The 21706-nt window shown below is 33.4% G+C and overlaps 2 protein-coding genes, 1 long non-coding RNA gene and 1 other non-coding gene across 13 annotated transcripts; all 4 read right to left on the bottom strand.

Annotated features, from left to right (window-relative positions):
- Positions 1 to 1869: 1869 nt before the first annotated feature.
- LOC145136696 (uncharacterized) lies at positions 1870 to 5377 on the bottom strand. Of its 10 annotated transcripts, none has more exons than XR_013720679.1 (8): positions 5043 to 5376; positions 4815 to 4882; positions 3592 to 4682; positions 3322 to 3378; positions 3046 to 3225; positions 2711 to 2940; positions 2251 to 2609; positions 1870 to 2142 (listed from the first exon to the last, which is right to left on the bottom strand). It is a non-coding gene; the product is annotated as an uncharacterized LOC145136696 (long non-coding RNA). The 10 variants fall into 10 exon arrangements; XR_013720681.1 differs by having other exon boundaries at positions 3865 to 4682; positions 5043 to 5375; XR_013720678.1 differs by having other exon boundaries at positions 3322 to 4682; positions 5043 to 5377.
- A 4661-nt stretch (positions 5378 to 10038) lies between these two features.
- On the bottom strand, positions 10039 to 12320 carry LOC145141445 (S-adenosyl-L-methionine-dependent methyltransferase). The gene is made up of 2 exons (XM_079074735.1): positions 11761 to 12320; positions 10039 to 11674 (listed from the first exon to the last, which is right to left on the bottom strand). Exon 2 carries the CDS (start codon positions 11636 to 11638, stop codon positions 10244 to 10246), a length of 1395 nt encoding a protein of 464 aa, XP_078930861.1. The 5' UTR covers positions 11639 to 11674; positions 11761 to 12320; the 3' UTR covers positions 10039 to 10243.
- A 3500-nt stretch (positions 12321 to 15820) lies between these two features.
- On the bottom strand, positions 15821 to 16549 carry LOC145140377 (uncharacterized). The gene has a single exon (XM_079073888.1). It carries the CDS (start codon positions 16547 to 16549, stop codon positions 15821 to 15823), a length of 729 nt encoding a protein of 242 aa, XP_078930014.1.
- Positions 16550 to 20006: 3457 nt separating this feature from the next.
- LOC145141783 (small nucleolar RNA R71) lies at positions 20007 to 20113 on the bottom strand. The gene has a single exon (XR_013722977.1). It is a non-coding gene; the product is annotated as a small nucleolar RNA R71 (small nucleolar RNA).
- Between the last annotated feature and the right edge of the window lie 1593 nt (positions 20114 to 21706).

Raw genomic sequence — 21706 nt, 5'->3', positions numbered from 1 at the left:
TACCCAATTCAGTCCTCATATTTGATGGGATCGGGAAATCCGGCCCCATTTAAAAAATTAGACCTATCCGCAACTCATCCCTGAGGCTCTACGATATATAAGTAAAAAGTTATATTGAAGAATGAAAGACGTTTGGTTTCTTTAGCAGAATAATATCCCTCGTAGTCGTTAAACCGTAAAAGTAACAAAACGATTTTGGACTGTGATTAGTAGTAACTTTTGGTGAACGTTGAATATTTTTTTAAAATTAAAAATAGATATTAAAAATATTTTTCTTTTTCAGTTCAAAACTAAAAATATTTCATTGATTAAAACTAAAAATTATATTGTTGTTTTCCGTTTAAAATAAAACTATTTTAATGTTTTAGGTAATCAAAGAAATTACATACATACTCGGCTAATCTTTTTTGAATAATTATGATTGGAATTTTTTAAAAAATGATAAACTTTAAAAAGTCAATTTTTTAATTTATCTTATTTTTTATCGCAAGTTATAATTTGTAACATCTTATATTTATGTATATATGTATATCTATACTCTTATTATACAAATTTTGTCAAATTAGCAACAACAATATATACATTTTCAGACATAAAATTGTCCATAAACATAAAGATACTATTATAAAAAAAGAAATAAAATAAAAAATGAACTATAAATTGAAGTTTTGACAAAACAAATACTTCTTATTTGAAAGATAACACAATCAACTGTATAGAAAAATAAAAACAAATCAAACGTAACTTTGAAAATTGAACAAACTCCATATAATTCCTCATCAAGCTGAAAATAACACCAAAAAGCCATTGTTAGTCCATATCTACAACAAAACCAAAAAAATCAACATGAAACATTATGATGCAAATGCAGTGCAAAACCAAAGTCTAAAGCTTTGAGGGTTGTCGTGCATTTAGTTGGCCCTTTTCTCGGAGCAAACTTTCTCCAACATCTTTTTTTTTTCTTTCTTCAATCAGGAATACAAAAAGAAAAAGACCATACATTACCTTGATATTGAATGTACTATCTTTTTACTCTTTAGCCTATAATTTCATTAATAGTATTAATAGTATCTGTAACCGTAACCTTAGCATTAGGTTTTGGAAACTTGTATCATGATGCTTTGTACTATCCACACAATTCGGCCGCTTGTTGATATTATATTTCCTTGTGATTTGTTTGTTTTGAACAATCACCTTGAAACATTTCATATTCATATTCATGTTTCTTTTCGAAAGAAAAAAATAATAAAATCTTTAATATTTTGGTTTCATGATTTTATTAGTATTTTATCTTTCAATGCAAATAAAGATAAAATTTGACCACTTTCAATGCAAATAAAGATAAAATTTGACCAAAAATAGGATGCATGTCAATTGTCCTTCCATAAAAATCTGGGACTGACGGGACAGAGTGATTTGGGCCAAAACTTTAAGTCCATCTCGAATACACCAATCATATTTATATAAATATCTATGCAAAATGTGACCGGCCTGTTTACACTAAATTTGACCAATCGGTAAAAAAATTATCTTTTTTAATTGAAAATAAATGAAAGTCTTATTGACTTGTTGGTAAAGTTATGAACATATATTTTATTTTACTCGATTAACATTCTAAATTTTAATATACATATTATTTATTAATAAAGCTTGACAAAATAGAGAACTTTGCATGCATGCCTCATCTTTGACCGACCACACTAATTAGTGTTTTTAAGTACGAATAATGTATCCATAAATTAAATAGCATTGCCTACATTAAAATTAATTCGTTAAATTATGATAATGTTGGCTACATTAAAGTTGAATAAAATATATCCATAAATTGTGGTCTCAATTGAATTCAAATTTATATATCAGCTGCGAATATGACAAATATCAATAGCTTCAAATAGATTTCTTGTACAAATGTGATTTAAGTCGAGCAGGAGACCGTTTTGCCTCTTTCATAGATAACATTCTAGAATCTGAATAGTACAAACAATGATGGACAATGTACAACCACAAAAACACAAACTAAACATACTCAAATGTTGTACATCAGTTCCTGAATCACAGACCAATATCTTGGGACTGAATGTTAAAAGGCTTTGATTCCGAGTACTCTTTGATCATTTGATGCCTAACCTTTGACGGATTCCCCTGTCAATCAACATTATAAAATATCATCTAGTTAAATGTCCACAAAACAATCTGTTTGTAGCTAATAAAGCGTATATATGACATTTGGTTAGTAAAGGACAATAATACCATTCACTTTAAGATTTAAGATACTCCAAGAAGAAAGGCTAGGAAAAACCAATCATTTCCATGCCATAAAGACTTCCAGGAAGCTGTAAAGGTGGAAGCTTTAATCTTCCCAACTTATGTTGGTTTAATATTTTATTGATTTATTATCTCCCTCCTCCCCATAGCACAACATTTCATAGCTGATAAGTGGATAAATACTTCGCCTATGCTTAAAAAAGAAAGCAAACATCTATACCACCTTCTGTCCCATCTCATCGCCAAAATCTGCAATATTTGTTAATTACTCAAAGCATCTTCTCAACTGACCATTCACCATCCAACTTTTGTGCATACATTCAGCTATTGTAGAAGTTCACCACCTACAAAAAAAAAAAGCAAAACCACCATTAAGTCAAAAGAGAAAAAGTGGTTGCATCAGCAACAAGAAAAAGCTTCTTTTTTCATGAAAAGATAGAATTACACTGAAAAACTAAAGAGTAAGGGCTAAAAACAACAGCAATAGCAACACCAACACCATCAAGAATCAGGGCATCTCACAATCTTTATTTGCATAAACATGAACTACTCCATCTTCCATTTGAAATTTAGTTCCCCTATACAGGTTGCAATTGACTTGTCTTCTTACTCCTTCTAATCGATGTGACAAAGTTCAATCCTTACCATGGTTTCAATTGGTGCTGTTTAACATCACTATTGCAAATAAATAATTCAGTAAACAATGAGTATAAAGAATCTCTTTTCTAAACCTCAAAAGATGAAAAATGAGCAAAACAGTTCCGTCGACCACAGATTTACCTCTGATAGAGGCTAGTGACATCTCTTGGAGCCGAGTTCCATATTTGAATTAACCTTCCTCAATGCTCATATGTTTGAACACAGTTTTTCATCACTCTATCAGATTGATATTCCATTGAAACAATATTGAACTACTTTACCTCATTTCTTCCACTTCTTGCTGTTATTCCCCTCTCGCTCCTACATGAAAAAACTAACTTTTTAAAATACCGATTCCATTATTTGAGTATTACATATTACCATCTTTCCATTCTTTATTGTGCCTTCCCAACTCACACATATATGGGTTCTCTTTCAATAAAGATGTTTTGAGAAGTACACTTTACCATTAACCTGAAAACAAATAAAAAAGGTTGAAATAATAAGATATTTCTTATCTATAGAGTCTAAATTACTTTCTACAAACAAAACATAATAACTATATTTAGTTTCTTTGGCCTCTTTCCCTTTCAAGCCAACCCTCTATCTGCCTGCACATATAATTCTCACGTTCACAAGGTCATTTTGTCATGTTTTTTAGGAATAATGGTATCAGCAATTTCTTACCATCTCGTCAAGAATCCTGTCAATTTTGAAGTTTAAAAGTGACCGCATTACACTCAAGAAACTAACTTTAGCACTATATCTGAATTTCAGTTTTAGAATTCTTCAAAAGCTCATCAACATGATACTACATAAAGAATTGTAAACCAATCTAAGTACTAAAACACAAAAGATAACACACACATAAAATCAATTAATGAATCCACACTTAAAAGAAAACATATATACAGGATTCTATGTGCTCTTTTTAATTTTAATGGACCAAATGTCACTTACATATTTGAAATAGGTTTTGAATACATCGGAGTTTGATATCGTAGACCCTACACAGAAGAGCAATGATGATGTCTATGGTTTTCTCTTATTCTTCCCATACTCATCTTTACCCCTTTGATTTTGATTTATGCACCATTTTTCGTTCATGAATCCGTCTCCAATTGTTTGTGGTAAACGATCGGAGCATTATTCTTCTTATACAAAAGGGAATTAAAAATAATAATAATAATAAAAAGACCGATGAAGGTTTCACCTGGATGGAAATCATGAACATCTCTCTGAAGCGCTAGGGTTTTCTGTGAGAGTGCTAAAAACTGCAAGATTCCAAAACATAAATTAGATCTGAAAGTTTATATTTGCGATTTCAGCTCAAAACAAACCACCCCAACTTTTTCCCTTCGACATTACTTAGAAACGATCCATGCACCAAGAGACCAGATCCAACATTAATATTTTAACCATCGAAGTTTAAAGAAGGAGGAGAAAAAGAAAAGGAGAAAAGAAGAGAAACACCAGAGCAGAGCATGTATAGGTGGCCGAGAAGAAGGAGAAACTTCATTGCTGATGGATTTCTTGATAGGATTTTCAGAGAGATTTTGCTTCTTGTTTTCAAATTTTAAATTCCTGGTCTTTGAGAGAGACGACTTTTGGGGCTAAAGATTTCAAAAAAAATTGAATTGCCCGCCATGGTCGGAGGTACATGATACGGGTTGGGGCGAACGATGATTTGTGCGTTGCATCTCAATGTCCTTCCTGTAGATTATAAAATTGAAACTGAAGCTCATAACAGACATTGAACAGACCTGGAAGCAAATGATCTGCAAAATTTCAGAAAAATCAACGATATGAAAGGGGTTACGTTTAGAAAGACCAAGATAAGCATCAAATGGCTAGTTTGTTCAATATTTCCAGAGATATTAGAAACAAAAAAACCAAAAAAAAAGTATGACCTTTTAAAAACTTAAAGCAGCAAGAACCAACATCAATGGTAGATCGTTAAAATTCTTCGGAAGGTTTGCTGCAGATTTTGCGACTATTAGTAAATCAAACATGTTATAAAGATTTCCATAGAAAAAAAACATAACTCACACCTGTATTTGAGCCCTGGCACGTGAAATCGAAACACACATGTTAACATACACAAAGTAAGAACATAAAGAAACTCTTGAATAACCTACCTCGATCCGGTTTATACTGTGAGATGTCTGGTGGCGATAGTGGAGCCACTTTAGGGATATGGTTTCCGGTGTGCGATGGTGGCGTTGATGGTGGCAGCGAGATAGAGTTAGGGTTTCTCGTCTCGACATAAGGTAGAAGCGGGCGGCAGATGCCAGTGAAGGTAGGTAACGACAACGTCAGGAGGTTGGTGGTAACCGAGGCTACCGGAGATTGAAGAGAGTAAGGAGGGAAACAGAAGAGATCTGGGAGAAATGACGGCTGATGGAACATATTAGGGTTTTCCAAATACGCGTGTGTATACGCTTACATTGTAAGCGTATAGGGTTTTCCAAATGACGGCTGATGGAACATATTAGGGTTTTCCAAATGACGGCTGATTGTACGTGTTATAAGAGTTATACCTCTTAATTTTCAAGAAATAGGCAATATGTTTAATAATATATATATATATATATATATATATATATATATATATATATATAAAAGCTACCTATGTTTGTAAAAGATTTCAGTTTAGTAGGTGTTGCGCTAAAAACTTACATGACTTCTTATTCTTATTAACCTACATGATGTTTTTTGAAACCATTTTTTATTTAGACCATTCACTATATCCACCACTAAGGTTGAGAGAAATGGCCTTGCTAAAACCATTCTCTAGACTCGCTAGGGGGGTTGCTAAGGGAGAATCGCTACAGATGTAGTGAGAGGAGAGAGTACGTAGCTTTGTTGTGATTGGTGGAAGCCTTTGACAATGGATTGCATTGACCAAGAACTCGATTCCAAACCTAAAATTCATTTAACTTATAACTACTTTCTACACTTAAAAATAACGTTTTTTTAATAAATTACACTACACCCTCAACATTTCAAACACACACACACACACAAAATCTCATTACCTCTCTTACAAACACTCTCAATTCACCAAACAAAAATGTCTTCATCAACTCAAAATCTCCATATTTGTTTTTGTTTTTTTGTTTAAAGCGTCGTTTCCACATCTTGGAATGACGTTTGCACTTCTATCATTTTTTGCTCCACCCTACTCAACATCTCCGCCTTGGTTTCTTGAATGTGGACATATCGTCAAATTTCTCTCCAAAATGATTGATAACACTAGAACCCAAAACTGACGAACCCGTACTTTTTATTTTTTATTTTTTGCTTTATTTCTTCAAACGGGCCGACGAAGAGGTTGCTCGTCTTCAAGATTGATCGGATCATCGTTGATGTCGATGTGTGTTCGCCTGTCCGATTGTTGGGAAGTTGCATCGGGGTTTCTTGAACGCTTTGAACCGGGAGAGGTTTGTGGAGTTTCTCTCGTTTGCTCTTTCCATTTTGGAACATCTTTCAATTTTAGCCATGGTTTCACATACAGAAAAGCTTTGCGGGTTCTAAGGTTGCCTTGAAGACATTGAAATCGTTTGACCCATTTATGTTTTGGAGGTTGTCGTAAATTCCTCCAAATTTGGTGCATTTTAGTCGAATATCGCGCCACTTCGAGTTAATTTGATCGGGATTTCGAGTTTCACTTCCCGTTAAATGACAGAACAAGCTTCAAACTTTTTCCCAAAAATAATTGAAGGTTTGACTATCTCCTTCAATTGGGTCTTGGGAAGCCGAAACTAGCTTCTCTTCTTCCTCTTTTGTCCATGACACCCTTTCTTGACCGGTAGTGGGTCAGATCGTTTTTTTTTCCTTTCTTCTTTTTTGGTTGAGGTGGTGGTGAATGTTGTGTTTCCGAAACAAAATCCCGCAAATGAGGTGGTTGTGAAGGTGGTGGTCGTGATTGTTGTGGTTGTGAAGGTGGTGGTTGTGACGATTATGAATGAAATTTTTGTTGGAATTGTTGTTGAAAGGCCGGAAAATGTTGAAATTGTTGTTGGAAACTCATAAAACTACCTTGAGGTGATTCCATGGTTGGGAATTGGTGGGGGAACCGGTTTATAGCAAACTCATAAAACTACCTTGACGTGATTCCATGGTCAGGAATTGATGGGGGGTTGTATCTAACGAAAAAGCATTATTGGGTTTGCGGTTCCGATAGTGTTTTTTTTTGGTATATATATATATATATATATATATATATATATATATATATATGGGCTAGGTTATAATGTGGATGAACAACTATTGTGTGGATGTGTCGACAATGCTATTCTATGAGAATTACTAAAATAATAAGTTGTTTAGTAATGTAAATACGTTCAACCTCACACAATTATTATCATTTCCATTCATTGTCACTAATTCTTATTCATTTTTGTTCGCACATATCGTTTTTCACTTATTTTAATTCTTACAGAATACGACTCAATAAATATATTGACAACATTCTGACAGAATGTGAATAATAAAAAAAATCTATAATAATCTTATAGACAATTTAATTGGTGAGAATGCGTGATAATGACAATAGTTATGTAAGATTGAACGTATTTACATTTTTCAAATAACATATTTTCTTTGTCATTCTCACAGAATAACATTGTCCAAACGTTCGCACAATAGATATCAGTCAACATTTGAACCGAACTCTCTCTCTCTCTCTGTATATATATATATATATATATATATATATATATATATATATATATATATATATATATATATATATATATATATATATATATATGTTTAGGTTCATTTGAGACCATGCTAATTTGGTGAGACCGTGAGACGCAATCTAAAAATAATTTTAAAATGCAAAATAAAAGGAAAAATCCGAAAATTCTTTTTTTAATTATTATTTCCGTCACTTTAATTACGTAAAAAAAATAAAAAATAAAATAAGAAAAATAAAAAAATATTACCGTGTTTTTTTTTTTTTGAAAAATACGTGAAATATTCTAATTGAATATTACACTGTAAATATTTTAATGTGATTTTTAGAATGTTAGAATATTCTACTAGATTTGTTAGATAAGTAAAATATTCTAATACTGTACTAGAATATTCTAAAATTCTACTAGAATATTCTAATATTCTACTAAAATATGTAAAAAAACGGTATTTTTTTTTAGTTTTTTGGTATTTTTTTTTATTTTTTTTTGGAAAATATAAATAACGAAAATAATATTTGAAAAAAAATTTCGAAAATTTTCAATTATTTTGCATTTTAAAAATGTTTTTTTTATCTACAAAATGAGTGACTAGGATTGAATCTCACGGTCTCATAAAATTAGGCTGTCTCACATGAACCTAACCCTATATATATATATATATATATATATATATATATATATATATATATATATATATATATATATATATATATATATATATAGAGAGAGAGAGAGAGAGAGAGAGAGAGAGAGAGGTGTTTTAACTAAGTATTTTGTTATTTTTGAACATACTCAAACATATTCTGTCAGAATGTCCGAACTAAAAACCTTATAATTTGTAAAATCAGATTTTTAAAGTTAATAGAATCTTTGATCCCTTAAAATATGCAAATTTCCTTTATTAAATCTATGTTAACTGACTAAAATACCATTCTAGTTAAATTAGATGATATTTTTCAATTATATTTAATTAAATAATATGTATTAATCACTTTCTTAAAATAAGTAAAATGATTGGCCCACATTTATGCATACAATAACACAATAATTACTTTGAATAGAATAACCTAGGCATATATATATATATATATATATATATATATATATATATATATATTTTCGTTTTAATAGATAGGTCATATCTCTACTTTTTTTGTTACTTATTTTGTATCTCGAATATATAAATTATACAAGTTACATACCCAATATTTTGTATTTGTTTACTCGGTAAAAAAAAATACAACGATTCAAAAACCTACATTAACACATGGGCCATTTCGTTAATTATAAAATTCAGAGTTACAAAAGTATTACAAATAGGTGTAGGATTACTTAAACCAATGAATCCTTTACACTGTTTTTGTCTGACACGACACGACACGACAAAGTTTCATGTAACACGAACACGACACGACACGATCTCGTGTTTTTTTAACTAATTCGAAAACAAACCGATTAAAAAACGACAAACACGACCGACACGACAAAGATAACATGAAATAAAAATTAATGTATTTAATTAATATTTATTCATACATAACACAAAAAACACGAAAAAACACGACAAAAAATGTTAAATCGTGTCAATTTCGTGTCAAATTTTGAACACGAACACGACACGACACGACGTCGTGTTTTTTACACCTGACACGAACACGACACGAACACGAATTCAAATTTCAATTTCGTCTCAATTTCGTTTTGTTTCGTGTATTTTTGTCGTGTCGTGTCATCAATTGTCACCCCTATTTACACACAACACAAGCTAACGATTACTTATGTATGCCATATAATAATATTGTTTTGTAAATTTACTTTCACCAAATTGGTCAACTGTTTACATAATAATTCAAGATTAGTATTTAGTAACAACCAAATGCGTTTATAACATGACTTTTCGAAGTCAACGTAATTGGTTTCAAATGCACTCATGGTAATAGATCTACTAGGATTAAATTAGGTATCACTCCACTCCTCTTTCTCACACATTCAATGCAAGAAATAGATAACAATTCATTTTCATTTCTTTGTTGTATTATAATTTATACATCTTATTTTTAATTTGTTTCATTACTATATTATATTGTCAGTTTTTTCTTATCAACACATTATACTTTAGACAACCTACTTACTTTTCTTCCTATCATAATATTATACTTTCAGATAATCTTCTAAAATTTATGGGTGCAAATTGCTTTGAATTTAAAAACATATAATAAATAATAAATTGGATACATTTCTCAAAGTACAATGCTGAAATAAGATGGAATGAAAATATGATATAAAAATACACAAATAAATAAAAGTATGTTGTTATTTCTTGTATTTAACCTTTTTTTCTTGTTTGTATATATTTTGAAAAATATATCTAATAATAGCAATGAATTGTTTCATATTTGGATGATATTACTATAATTACGCTATATCAAAATGAAATAAAGTGACCACATTAAACAAATAAATAATTATACATTGTTGATTCTCACTTTCTTACATTTAACCCTAAAAAATAATTAAAGTAGTCTATAGATAACAAAAACAATGCACTTTAAAATGTTTCAGTTAAGAACTACAAACAAAACGGATAACATTAACAATTCGATGTCAACTAAAACAAACAAACAAGTGTCAAATTTTCATAATGACCTCGGAGGTTTCTCCAATAAAGCAGAAAGAAACACCTCATCTTTAGACTTATTCGAAATAGCCCATTTATGCTTCTTATACCTAAACTGCAGAAACATATACATATAATCATCCAAATCCTTCCTGCTACAAAAAAACCGGTCCACCCACAACAACCCACCCGGCCTCAAAACCCGGTCCCAATCAAACAAAATAAAATCCATCAACTGCAAATCAATCCAGCCATCCATAAACCCAGTCGTATGAATCAAATCCATTGTATTATCAAAAAAAGGCAACCTTTGATTCAATGTCACATATAAAGGAATCAAACCTCGTAGAGCAATCATTTCATTAAACGGGGCCCCAAGATTCAAAGCAGTAGACACAATCGTCACATTATGTTCCCGCATCCGACCCGCAAATGTCCCGGTCCCGATTCCAAAATCAACCCCGACCCGTATCTCACCCGGTTTGACCCGTAACACGTCTTCAATCAAGAAATCGGTTGACACCGTTGTGTTGATTACCCATTTTACCCTTTCCTTTTCCATTTCAAAACACCCGATGCATTTGGAGAAACCCCTTTTCGGATTCTTGCTCGATAAACACTCGAAGTTTCTACATGAATAGTGACTCCATCTCACGTTTCGCCCATCGGGTATTCTCCATAAAGATTCGTTTATCGGGTAGGGTTTTTGGTAGAGCTTTGAAGCTCTTGTGAGACATCTTCTTCTTGGTAATGGATCGCAACCCTTGATCATGAGATTTTGGGCGATGTTCCAATCGTCTTTACAGAATGACCCGATGTCGTAATCCATGTATTCTTCGAGTTCTTTCTTCATGGAGACACATCCATGGCCTATTGTGTTGTATACCTTTTCGGTTCCGTATATGTTCTTCTTTCCAACACGGTTTTCTTTTGGGGTTATGTACTTTTTGATTTCTTCTGTCACGAAAGTATTGATCAAAGGGTCTTCGTTTGTTGTGCCATTTTCGATTTTTGGTAGACGGATTTGTCGAAGAGTGATATGAGCGGTGTAAAGAGGTTGAATCACTTGTTGTTGGATAAAATTCTTGTAATCCAACATTGAGATGTTGGTTTTGGATAAATCTTTGTTTTTTTCAAGCTGTTCGACTGTGGATTCGAGGGTTTCTTGTAGGCTGAGCATTTTGTGGAGCACTTCGTCTACAGCAGCAGAGAGAGCCATTACATCGAATCCTTCGTAAACGTCTCTGACGCCATAGAATTGCTTGCATATGTCTTCGTTATGTATGAAGAATCCAGCTGAATAGAATCTATATAGGCTTGAAACGCTTACCATTATGACCAGTGCTCCAAGAATAATCTGAAACATGCCTAAAATTCTCCCTAATCTGTACCTTGGAAAGCATGACATCTTCATCTTAAACTATTTCACCTTAATCAAACAAATGCCACCCTAATTTGTAGTGAAGTTAAATGCATATAATCAGATATTCAACAAAACCCAGTTGAAAAACTCATTCTGTATAGTAGAGATCTTACCAGGAGGAGTTTCTTATATAATCAACGACACGAAGTCCTGAAAAGCTGTGATTAAGTCGGAAGAGAATCATATGAAGCTATGGATGATGATTATATGTAAAGGTGAGCTACAAAAAGACAAGTTTCCCTTAAAGGTGAAGAAGAGCTGTAAAATCGTGAATTTGAAGCATACTAAACGTGGATTGTGAAGGGGCATAGGAAACCGGTGCCTAATCTCGAGACAAGAAGCCGAGAATTTAGCTGTAAAATATTTGTGATCACAAATTGCATGTATAAATGGATAATTGGGATTTGGGAATGGGAAGCGTTGACTGAAAGTATAGTGATGGTGGGGTGGGTTAGGTTTACGATGACTATGAGTTCGGCTCATTTTCATTTTCCGCTGAAAACTGAAAAAGATTTCGACGGTTAAAGATGCAATACTTGTTTATGATATAATAGCAACTTTGCCATGAATGCCGGAAGAATTCTGTAAAATGGAGCGCCGGAGTTCAACGGTTGCAGGGGGGAGCCCATGAAAACAACGCTTTCTTTATACCCGCCACTTCTGCTGTTTGTTTTTCCTTATCTGTATATCTAGTATTATATAATATGTTTAAATTGGTGGATACTATGTCTCTATGTTAAAAAATATATAATTACTATGTTGTCAAAATCGCGATCTTATCATAGGATCGTAATATCCTAGGTATGAAAAACGGGTCGGATCGTAAACAGACCGTATTAAGGTAGGATCAAGATCCGATCTGATCTTACATTCCCTTGCTTTTTTGTTTTTTTTTCTTTTTTTGAAATTTTTTTTATAAAGCTATGTCTTTTATCCTTTACCAATGAAATGTTTATCATTTTCTGTTGTGACTTATAACTAATATTTTGAAGTTTTTATAACTTTTGAACGAAAAACTGAATGTTTGAAATATTTTTCATCTTTTAAAATTATAAATTAAAATTAGGTTTTATTTTTTGGGATCTTAGGATCCCGATCCCGAACTTGCAAACCGAAAAATGATCATACGTAAGATCCTGATCTTGACAACCTTGTTTTTTATAATTTGAAATTGACAAATCAAATATTTGCAAAAAGTTTGTTAATTTATATAGTCCTCTTGTTGGTATAAGGCAACAAATGGGATAAAATGTGAATAAGGTTGAAATAATAAAATGAAAAAATTGCAAAAATGATCAATGTGGTTGTAAAAAATATATGTTTTTGGTCCAAAAATATTTTGTAATGCATCAGTGGTCTAATTTTGGATAACTTGTATCTTTTTGGTCCAAAATATTAACTTTTTTAAAAAGATAATTTGACCTCTAGGGACTATTTCTGCAACCAAATTACAAAGATCATTTTTTTTTTAAAATTATTATACATTAATTCTTTTAATTAATTCTTCTTTGAATTTCTTTTTATTGGATTAATTTTTTTATTGTATAATTATATATTAATAAATATTATTTTAATATATAATATTTATATATTAATAAATGTTACTTTATTGGATTATTAATGTCATTTTATTAATTCTTTTTTAATTTTTTAATTGATTAATTTTTTTATTGGATTATTGTATATTAATAAATAATATTTTTAATATATAATATTTGTATATTAATAAATATTACTTTATTGAATTATTAATTCCTTTTAATAATTCTTTTTCTTTAATTTATTTTTTATTGGATTATTATATATTAATAAATATTTATTTTATATATAATATTTATATATTAATAAAAAAATTATCTTATTGGATTACTAGTTTTTTTTAATTAAATGATTTGATGTTACATTGTTATCCTTGTTAGCCATTTTAGTTTTGTTATAACCCAAAATTTGATTCTTAACCTGGTTCATGTTGGCCGCTTGAATTGGGGTTAGTTCGTTCTCGTATTCGTTTGTAAAATCCGTAATTGTTTTATGAATTGATGCTAAATGAACATGTTGAATTTGTTATGTGATGGGATTAACTTCGATGTAAACTAAAATTGCACGTATTTATGTTTCCAAGCTTGTGAGTAGTATTGGACGTTGTTGGGAACATTCACACAAAACTTAATGTGATCTTTCAATCTATCTCTAAGAGCTTGTTTAGAGTAGATTAGTAAGGTTAAGTTTAATTCAAAGAGCTTGTTTTGATTAAACAATTTAGTGAATGGAAGATGCTAGAGCTTGTTATTATCTTCCGGTACTAACTTAGACTAGAATTCAATTTGACATCGATTCATCATCAACTTCCATCAATTAGGTGATTAGAACTCGAAATCAGATTGTTTTACTCTTATTTATAGTATTTATTTACTATATATTAGTTTAGTTTGCTTGTTTTCAAATTACCCAATTTTTTTATGCCCTGGAATAAAACATGATTATTTTGGTGTATTTATGGATTAAAACCGAGTCCATGAGAATCGAACCTGTTTGCCATTATTACTATTATTTTTAAATCTTATGTGCAAATATGATTTATTGTTTGATAGATTCGACACCCATCAAACACCACCACCGCCATCCAGTCATGTGATGATTGGATGAGTGCATTTTTTAAAATAAATTAGGATGGTTTTGGTGTTGTAAAAAAAGAATTAATCCAATAAAAATAAAATTGAAAAAATTAACTAAAATAAATTAATAATCCAATAAAGTAATATTTTTTTAATATATAAATATTATATATTAAAAATAATATTTATTATTATATAATATTCCAATAAAAAAGAATTAATCCAATAAAAAAATTAAAAAAAGAATTATTTAAAAGAAATTAATAATCCAATAAAGTAATATATATTAATATATAAATATCATATATTAAAATTAATATTTATTAATATATAATAATCCAATAAAAACGAATTAATCCATTAAAAAAGAAATTAAAAAATGTAATAATTAAATGATATTAATAATACAATAAAATAATATTTATTAATATATAAATATTATATATTAAAATAATATTTATTAATATTAAATAATACAATAAAAAAATTAATTCAATAAAAAATAAAAAAAAGAATTAATAAAAAAAATAGTGTATAAGGTGTTTCTTTTGTTGCCGTAGACTAAGCTATAAGGTATTTATTAATATTTAAATATTATATATTAAAATAATATTTGTTAATATTAAATAATACAATAAAAAGAATTAGTTCGATAACAAAAAAGAATTTATTAAAAAAATCTGTAGACTAAGCTATAAGGTGTTTCTTTTGTTGCCGTTCACGCTGTTGTTCGGTATGCCTATAACACGCTTTGCAGTTCATCAACCCATCATCCTTTGGCCTCGTTTAGTCTTGTTGCCAAGCCATGCACAATTGCCCGATTGGTGACTTCGGTTTGCCCATTTTCCTCTAGGTGCGCTATGGAAGTGAACCGCTGATTTATTTGGAGCTCTTCACACCACTCATGGAAGGGATTATTTTTAAATTGTGCTCCGTTATCCGAAATTAATGTATGTGGTACTCCGAAGAGGCAAATGATTTGCTTCCAAAAGAATTTGATCATGTTTTGGCCGATTATTGTAGCCAATGGTTCTGCCTCGAACCATTTGATGAAATAGTCTATTGCTACTACTAAGAATTTTACCTTCCCCGGTACTTCTAGGAACGGTCCAATTATGTCTATTCCCCATTGAATGAAAGGCCAGGGGCTGCTGATGCTAATCATTGGTGTTGCCCATTTTATTGGGATTGGTGCGTGTTTTTAGCACTTTTCACAACTGTAGATTAATCATTCTGTGTCTTGGTACATAGTCGGCCAATAGTACCCTATCCTTGATATTTTACGTACTATTGTCTGTGCTCCTTCAAGTGCTCCCGCCACGCCTTCATGCATATCTCTTATGAGGTATTCTGCTTCCTTGCCATTTACACATCGTAAACGAGGTGTTAAATATCCGTTTTTGTACAATATTCTGTTGTCCACTACAAAGGATGGTGCCTTGACCCTTAGTTTCCTAGCTTCCTTGTCATATGGAGGTAGCTTGCCCTCCGTTAGGTATTCTATTATTGGTTTCCTCCAGTTGTTTGTTTATGCTATTATTGACATTACCGGCTTCTCCTATATTTTTTTTACTTGTACTATTTCTACCAATACTTTCTTGGTTATATGGGAAAAAGTGGACAATGCGAGCTTACTTAATGCATTTGCACGTTTATTTTTCGACCTCGACACATGTTCTAGCCTAAAGCTTTTAAAGTGCTTTGTTAATGCTTTAACTTTGTTTGCATATTGTGATAAGTTCCTTCCTCGTATTTCATACAAACCATTTTTCTGGTTGGCGACGACCATCAAGTCTATAGAGGCGTGTATGTGTTCGCACCCCATCTTGATAGCCAATTGTAATCCTGCGATGAGTGCTTCATATTCCGATTCATTGTTTGATACTTGAAAGTCGAATATTAATGCGTAGGTTATCTCTTCCCCTGCTGGACTTGTTAATATCAAGCCGGTTCCCGAACCTTCTGTACAAGAGGACCCATCTGAAAATAATTTCCATTGATTTTCTTGTGTTGTGCTCATGTCCTTAATGTTAATGTCTGATTCGTGTATTGACAACACTTCCCTCTGGCCCTGTATTTCGCTGATAAAGTTTACCAGTGCTTGCGCTTTTATGCTGGTTTGTGGTTTGAAAATGATTTCGTTCTCTCCTAATTCCATTGCCCATTTAGCTAGTCTTCCTGATTCGCTAGTTTTAATAGCACTTGACGCAAGAGGATATTTGTGAGTACTTCGATGGTATGTGCCAAGAAATATCTTCTTAGTCTTCTTGCTGTGTTGACTAGGCATATTGACAGTTTCTCCATATCTGAATATCCCATCTCTACTCCGTGCAGTATACGACTTACAAAATATATGGGTACTTGTTTGTATTATCTATTGGCAACTAATACTACACTAGTTGCCATTCTGGATTCTACTAAATACATGGTTAGAACCTCACCTGGGATCGGCGATGTCAAAGTGGGCAGCTCGGCTAACATCATTTTGAGTTCACAAAATGCTCTCTCGGATTCTTCCGTCCAACGGAAAGTCTTTTTTCCAATACTCTTCTTAACATTTTGTAGAAAGGGTATGTTTTCTCTGCATATTTTTCCAAGAACAACCCTAGTGCTACCAGGTTGCCGTGTAGTGCTTGTACCTCTTTCACTTTTCTTTGGGACTGCATTTCTAACACTATTTCTACCTTCTTGGAGTTTGCCTTTATACCATCCTTTATGATGACATTCCCTAGGTTTTTTCCTTCCTCTATCCCAAGTATACACTTTTGTGGGTTCAACTTCATATTTACAGCTCTTAAGTTAGCAAAAGTTTCAGCTATGTCTTGCAGAAAACAACTATCATTTCTGCTTTTGATGACCATGTCGTCCATATAGGCTTCGACGTTCCTCCCAACCTGTGGTGCAAAAACTTTGTCTGCTAACCTTTGGTATGTGGCCCCTGCGTTCCTTAATCCAAATGGCATTTTTGTGTAGAAAAATTTCCCTCTCTCCACGTGGAAAGATGTTTTTTCTTCATCCCCACCATGCATGTGTATTTCATGATATCCCTTGTAAGCATCCAAAAACTCTTCTATTTATGCCCGTGCAAGGACTCAATATTTTCATCGATAAATGGTAGCGGGTAGCAGTCTTTTGGACAAGCTTTGTTTAAGTCTGTAAAGTATATGCACATCCTCCACTGTCCATCTCCTTTTCTAATTAGGACTGGGTTTGCTACTCAGGATGTGAAGAGCGATTCCCGTACTATTCCTGTTTTTACCAATTTGTCGACCTCGTTATTTATTGCTTTATTCCCATCCTTTGATTGCCCCCTTTTTTTTCTGTCGAACTGGCTTGCTTCCTGCTTTCTCGTTTAGTTTGTGCTCGACCAGTTGTCTGGGCACGCCTGTTGATATGTACATATTCAACCTTATATTTAATATAGATTTTTGTCATTTATTAGCTAAATATTTGCATATTATGGACAAAAAGGTACTTAATTATCTTTGAATTGTATTTTCAGTCCAAAAGAAGTACTCGGAAGCAAAAGGAAGCAGGAGCAACTATCGGGAAGCTGTGGAATGAACAAAACAAGAAAACACCAAAAAAACCACAAGGGACTCGGTGAGTTGGTCACCGACTCGACGAGTCGCCACGAAGTTTCGCGAAGCAGAAGAAGTCCTTGACTTGCCGTACACGGGAATTTACTGATGGACTCGACGAGTCGGGTCGAATCTATGAAAAGAGACCCTCAGATCGATTCACGTTTTTTGGGGGGAGAGAACCCTTGGGGAGAGAAGCTGCGATTAAGAGCCAGAGGAGACCTGGAGAGTGAAGATCTAACCCTAGATCCAATTTCAAAGGAGAATTAAGGCACAAATCATAACTCTTTACTTAGATCTTTAGTTTTGATTTTATTTAAGCTTTTAGCATCTGTGTTTGAGTTCGTTTTTACCTTAATCATGAGCTAAAACCTTTGTTGCTTCTGTTTGGGGAGACAATATTGATACTATGGTTTGATTTATGGTAGGATTAGTTTTATATTGGTGATTTTGTTAATTTAAGCTTGTTAAAGAACCTTATGTGTGAATGAAAACTATTTTTCTGTTAATAGGAAGATAATTAAGTTGCATGAACATCTCTTAATTGTTTACCTCGTATAATTTATGTGAACACTTTATTATATGACTAGGATTAGCGAATGTGAAACTAGAATTAATAAGAAAATAGGTAAATTTACGTGTGAGCTTGTGTGATGACCATCAACAAGAGGACAACTAAAGGGGAAAATTAGTTAACCACAACAAGTCTTAATTAACCCGAATAAATAACCTAGGGAATTAAATTAATTTAGACAACTGGCCACTGTTTGAGTTAGTTTGTTTTCTAAGGATTAGTGTAGCGAATGTGAACCTAATCACCTGAATCGGTAGCCAATAAAAAGTTAATCCATTGCACTATTACCATAAAATCAACCATAGGATCAATTGAGTCGAACCTGAACAGAAGTCCATTTAGATATTGAATTTAGTTGGTCTTTGCTTGCTTAGTTGCTAGTTAGTAATTTAGTTTAAGTGTTAGTAAGTTTCTAGTCTTGTAAAACTAGAGAAAAACCTCTCTTTTATTATTTGTTAGTTGCTATTAGATAATTTTGGTAATTAGTTTAAATTGCCGTTCCCTGAGTCGATACCCTGCTTACTAGAACTATACCACCAATAGACAGGTCCACTGCCTTTGTGTGATTAATTTAGATTTTATAAGTAGGATTAAAACTAGTTAGTTTCACATACATCAAGTTTTTGGCGCCGTTGCCGGGGAACAGTTCTAATTTTAAATTGATTGCTATTGTTATCGATCCTTTGTGTGAGATTTATCTTGCACAAAGTTACTACTTCTATTAGATTTAGCATTAGGTTTTAATTTTAGCTTTAAGTTTTTAGGAAATTTTAGTTAAAATTTTTTGCTGTTTTTACACTGAACTCGCCGAGTCCATTCGAACAGACTCGACGAGTCCATCGCTGAACAACTAATTTCGTTTTTAGTTTTCCTTTGTTCTTTTTACGTATGTTTTTCTTTTTGTTTGCAGGACTTTTATGACCAGAGGAGGAAATACACCTCTGATCCCACCGTTTGACGACCCGGAAGCAACACTTAGAAGGAACAGAGGCATAACGATTGGAGATCCCGAAAAACCGAAGAATTCACCGCTAAAGAATCTCAAATCCGTTTTCAGCAAGAAGAAGGGCAAGAAAGTCGGAGAATCCAGCACCTCTTTGGCAAGCGACGACCCAATCAAGGAGGACTCCGAGTACGAAACCGAAGGAGAAGAAGACCCTACATTCGGGCACGATTCCGATTCCGTCGACGAATTAGCTATTCCCATGGCTAACATCGATGAAGTCCCCATGGGGGAATGGAAGAAGAGGATACGTGATGACACCGGCTTGGGACTTGTGCAACCCGCAATTCCAGCAACTGCCACTTTTGAGCTCAAGGGTCACATCCTTGCTCAACTCAAGGAGATACCCTTTTACGGAAAAGACCACGAAGATGCTTATAAACACTTGGATGAAGTCAATGATGTAGCTGATTACTTTAATGTTCCAAATGTGCCTCGCGAAACCCAGCTGCTTCATATACTTCCAGTTACATTCAAGGGTGCTGCAAAAGATTGGCTCAAGTCACTCCCTCCCGGATCCATCACTACATGGGCCAAGATGAAAGAAGAATTCATTGACCAGTTTTGCCCACCTTCTAAAATAGCCAAGTTGAAGAAAGCTATAACCAACTTTGAACAACAACCCGGAGAGTCCCTTTATGAGGCGTGGGAGAGGTACAAAAGTCTACTAAGGAATTGCCCACACCATGACCTTAATAGCCAACAAGAAGTCTCCATCTTCTATGATGGAGTCAATGTTACAACTCGACAACTCCTTGACTCGCAAGGACCCCTCACAAAGAAGGCACCCCCGGTGATAAAGGAATTGATTGAGGAGTTCTCTAAACATTCTAGAGAATATCACAACCTACGAAATGAAGTAAGTAGGGGGGGTAGTGAACACGGTTAACGATGGCATGGCGGCAATGATGGCTAAACTAGATAGTTTAGATAGGAGGATGACAAAGATGGATCAAACAATCCATGCTATTCGGGTGGGTTGTGAAAATTGCAATGGACCTCACCTTACGAGAGATTGCGACTTGGACGAGAATGGAAACAAAAAGGCGCAAGTATGCTATTCAAGCGGTGATAGGCTTGATTATGATTGGCGGAAACCGAAGAAAGAATGGCTACCCTATGATGAATACAAGAAGGCAAAGGAGGAGAAGTTTAGACAACAAGCAAGGGGTATATACCAAAAAAAGGAACCAGTGCAAGACAGGAAACCCAACTTGGAAGAGATGCTAACAAAATTTGTAGCTGCTTCTGAGAAAAGACACAATGATCACGATGCTGCAATACAAGAAACAAGAACTATACTAAGGAACCAACAAGCATCCATTCACAACATCGAGAAGCAGATAGGACAGCTGGCTCAACAAGTTAATCAAAGACAAGCGGGTGAACTTCCAAGCAACACCGAAAACAATCCGAAAATGGCGCATATTAATGCAATAACAACTAGTTCTGGGAAAATTTTCACTCATCTGACCCCTGCACAGAAGGCCTCAACAAAGGTGCAAGCAGAAAAGACAGAATACTCAAGTTCAGCAAAACCCGACTCGACTCGCCGAGTCCATCTCATGGACTCGACGAGTCCAAGGCCTGATGACAAATCTGCTGTTTCTTTAAAGCCTTACAGGCCACCTTTGCCATTCCCGATTCGAGCCATACCTGATGAGAAGGTTAAAGAATACAGAGCTTTCATGGAGCATGTAAAGGCCCTTTAAGTCAATATTCCATTTGTTGAAACAATACTTCAAACGCCTAAATATGTAAGCTTGCTTAAGGGTCTCTTTACCGCTAGAAAAAATATGGCAGAAGTCGCTGAGTTGGTGTTAAATGAGCTGCCAAAGAAGAAGGGCGATCCGGGTAGTATTACCTTACCTTGCCAATTTGGGAATCTAATTACCACTCGAGCGTTGACGGATTCGGGTGCAAGCATTAATCTCATGCCATACTCTTTCTTCAAGAAGTTGAACTTGCCGGAGCCAAAGCCTATTGACATGAAGATCCATCTAGCCGATAAGACAATCATTCATCCAAAAGGTGTTTGTGAAGATCTTCTTATCAAGGTAGATAAGTTTGTGTTTCCTGTGGATTTTGTAGTGCTTGATATGGAAGAAGACCCCAAAGTTCCAATTATTTTGGGGAGACCATTTTTGAACACCACTTGTGCATTGGTCGATGTATGCGAATCCACCCTAACACTAAGGGTGGGGAACGATTCAGTGGTGTTTAAGACTACACAAGACATTAAGCATGCAGAGTCAAAGAAAGAAGAAGTTTCCTCAATTGATTTGA

The sequence above is a fragment of the Lactuca virosa genome, chromosome 9, assembly GCF_052849685.1.
Source record: "Lactuca virosa cultivar CGN04683 chromosome 9, Lactuca_virosa_CGN04683_v6, whole genome shotgun sequence".
Classification (NCBI taxonomy): Eukaryota; Viridiplantae; Streptophyta; class Magnoliopsida; order Asterales; family Asteraceae; genus Lactuca; species Lactuca virosa.
This window is presented reverse-complemented; position numbering and strand designations above follow the sequence as displayed.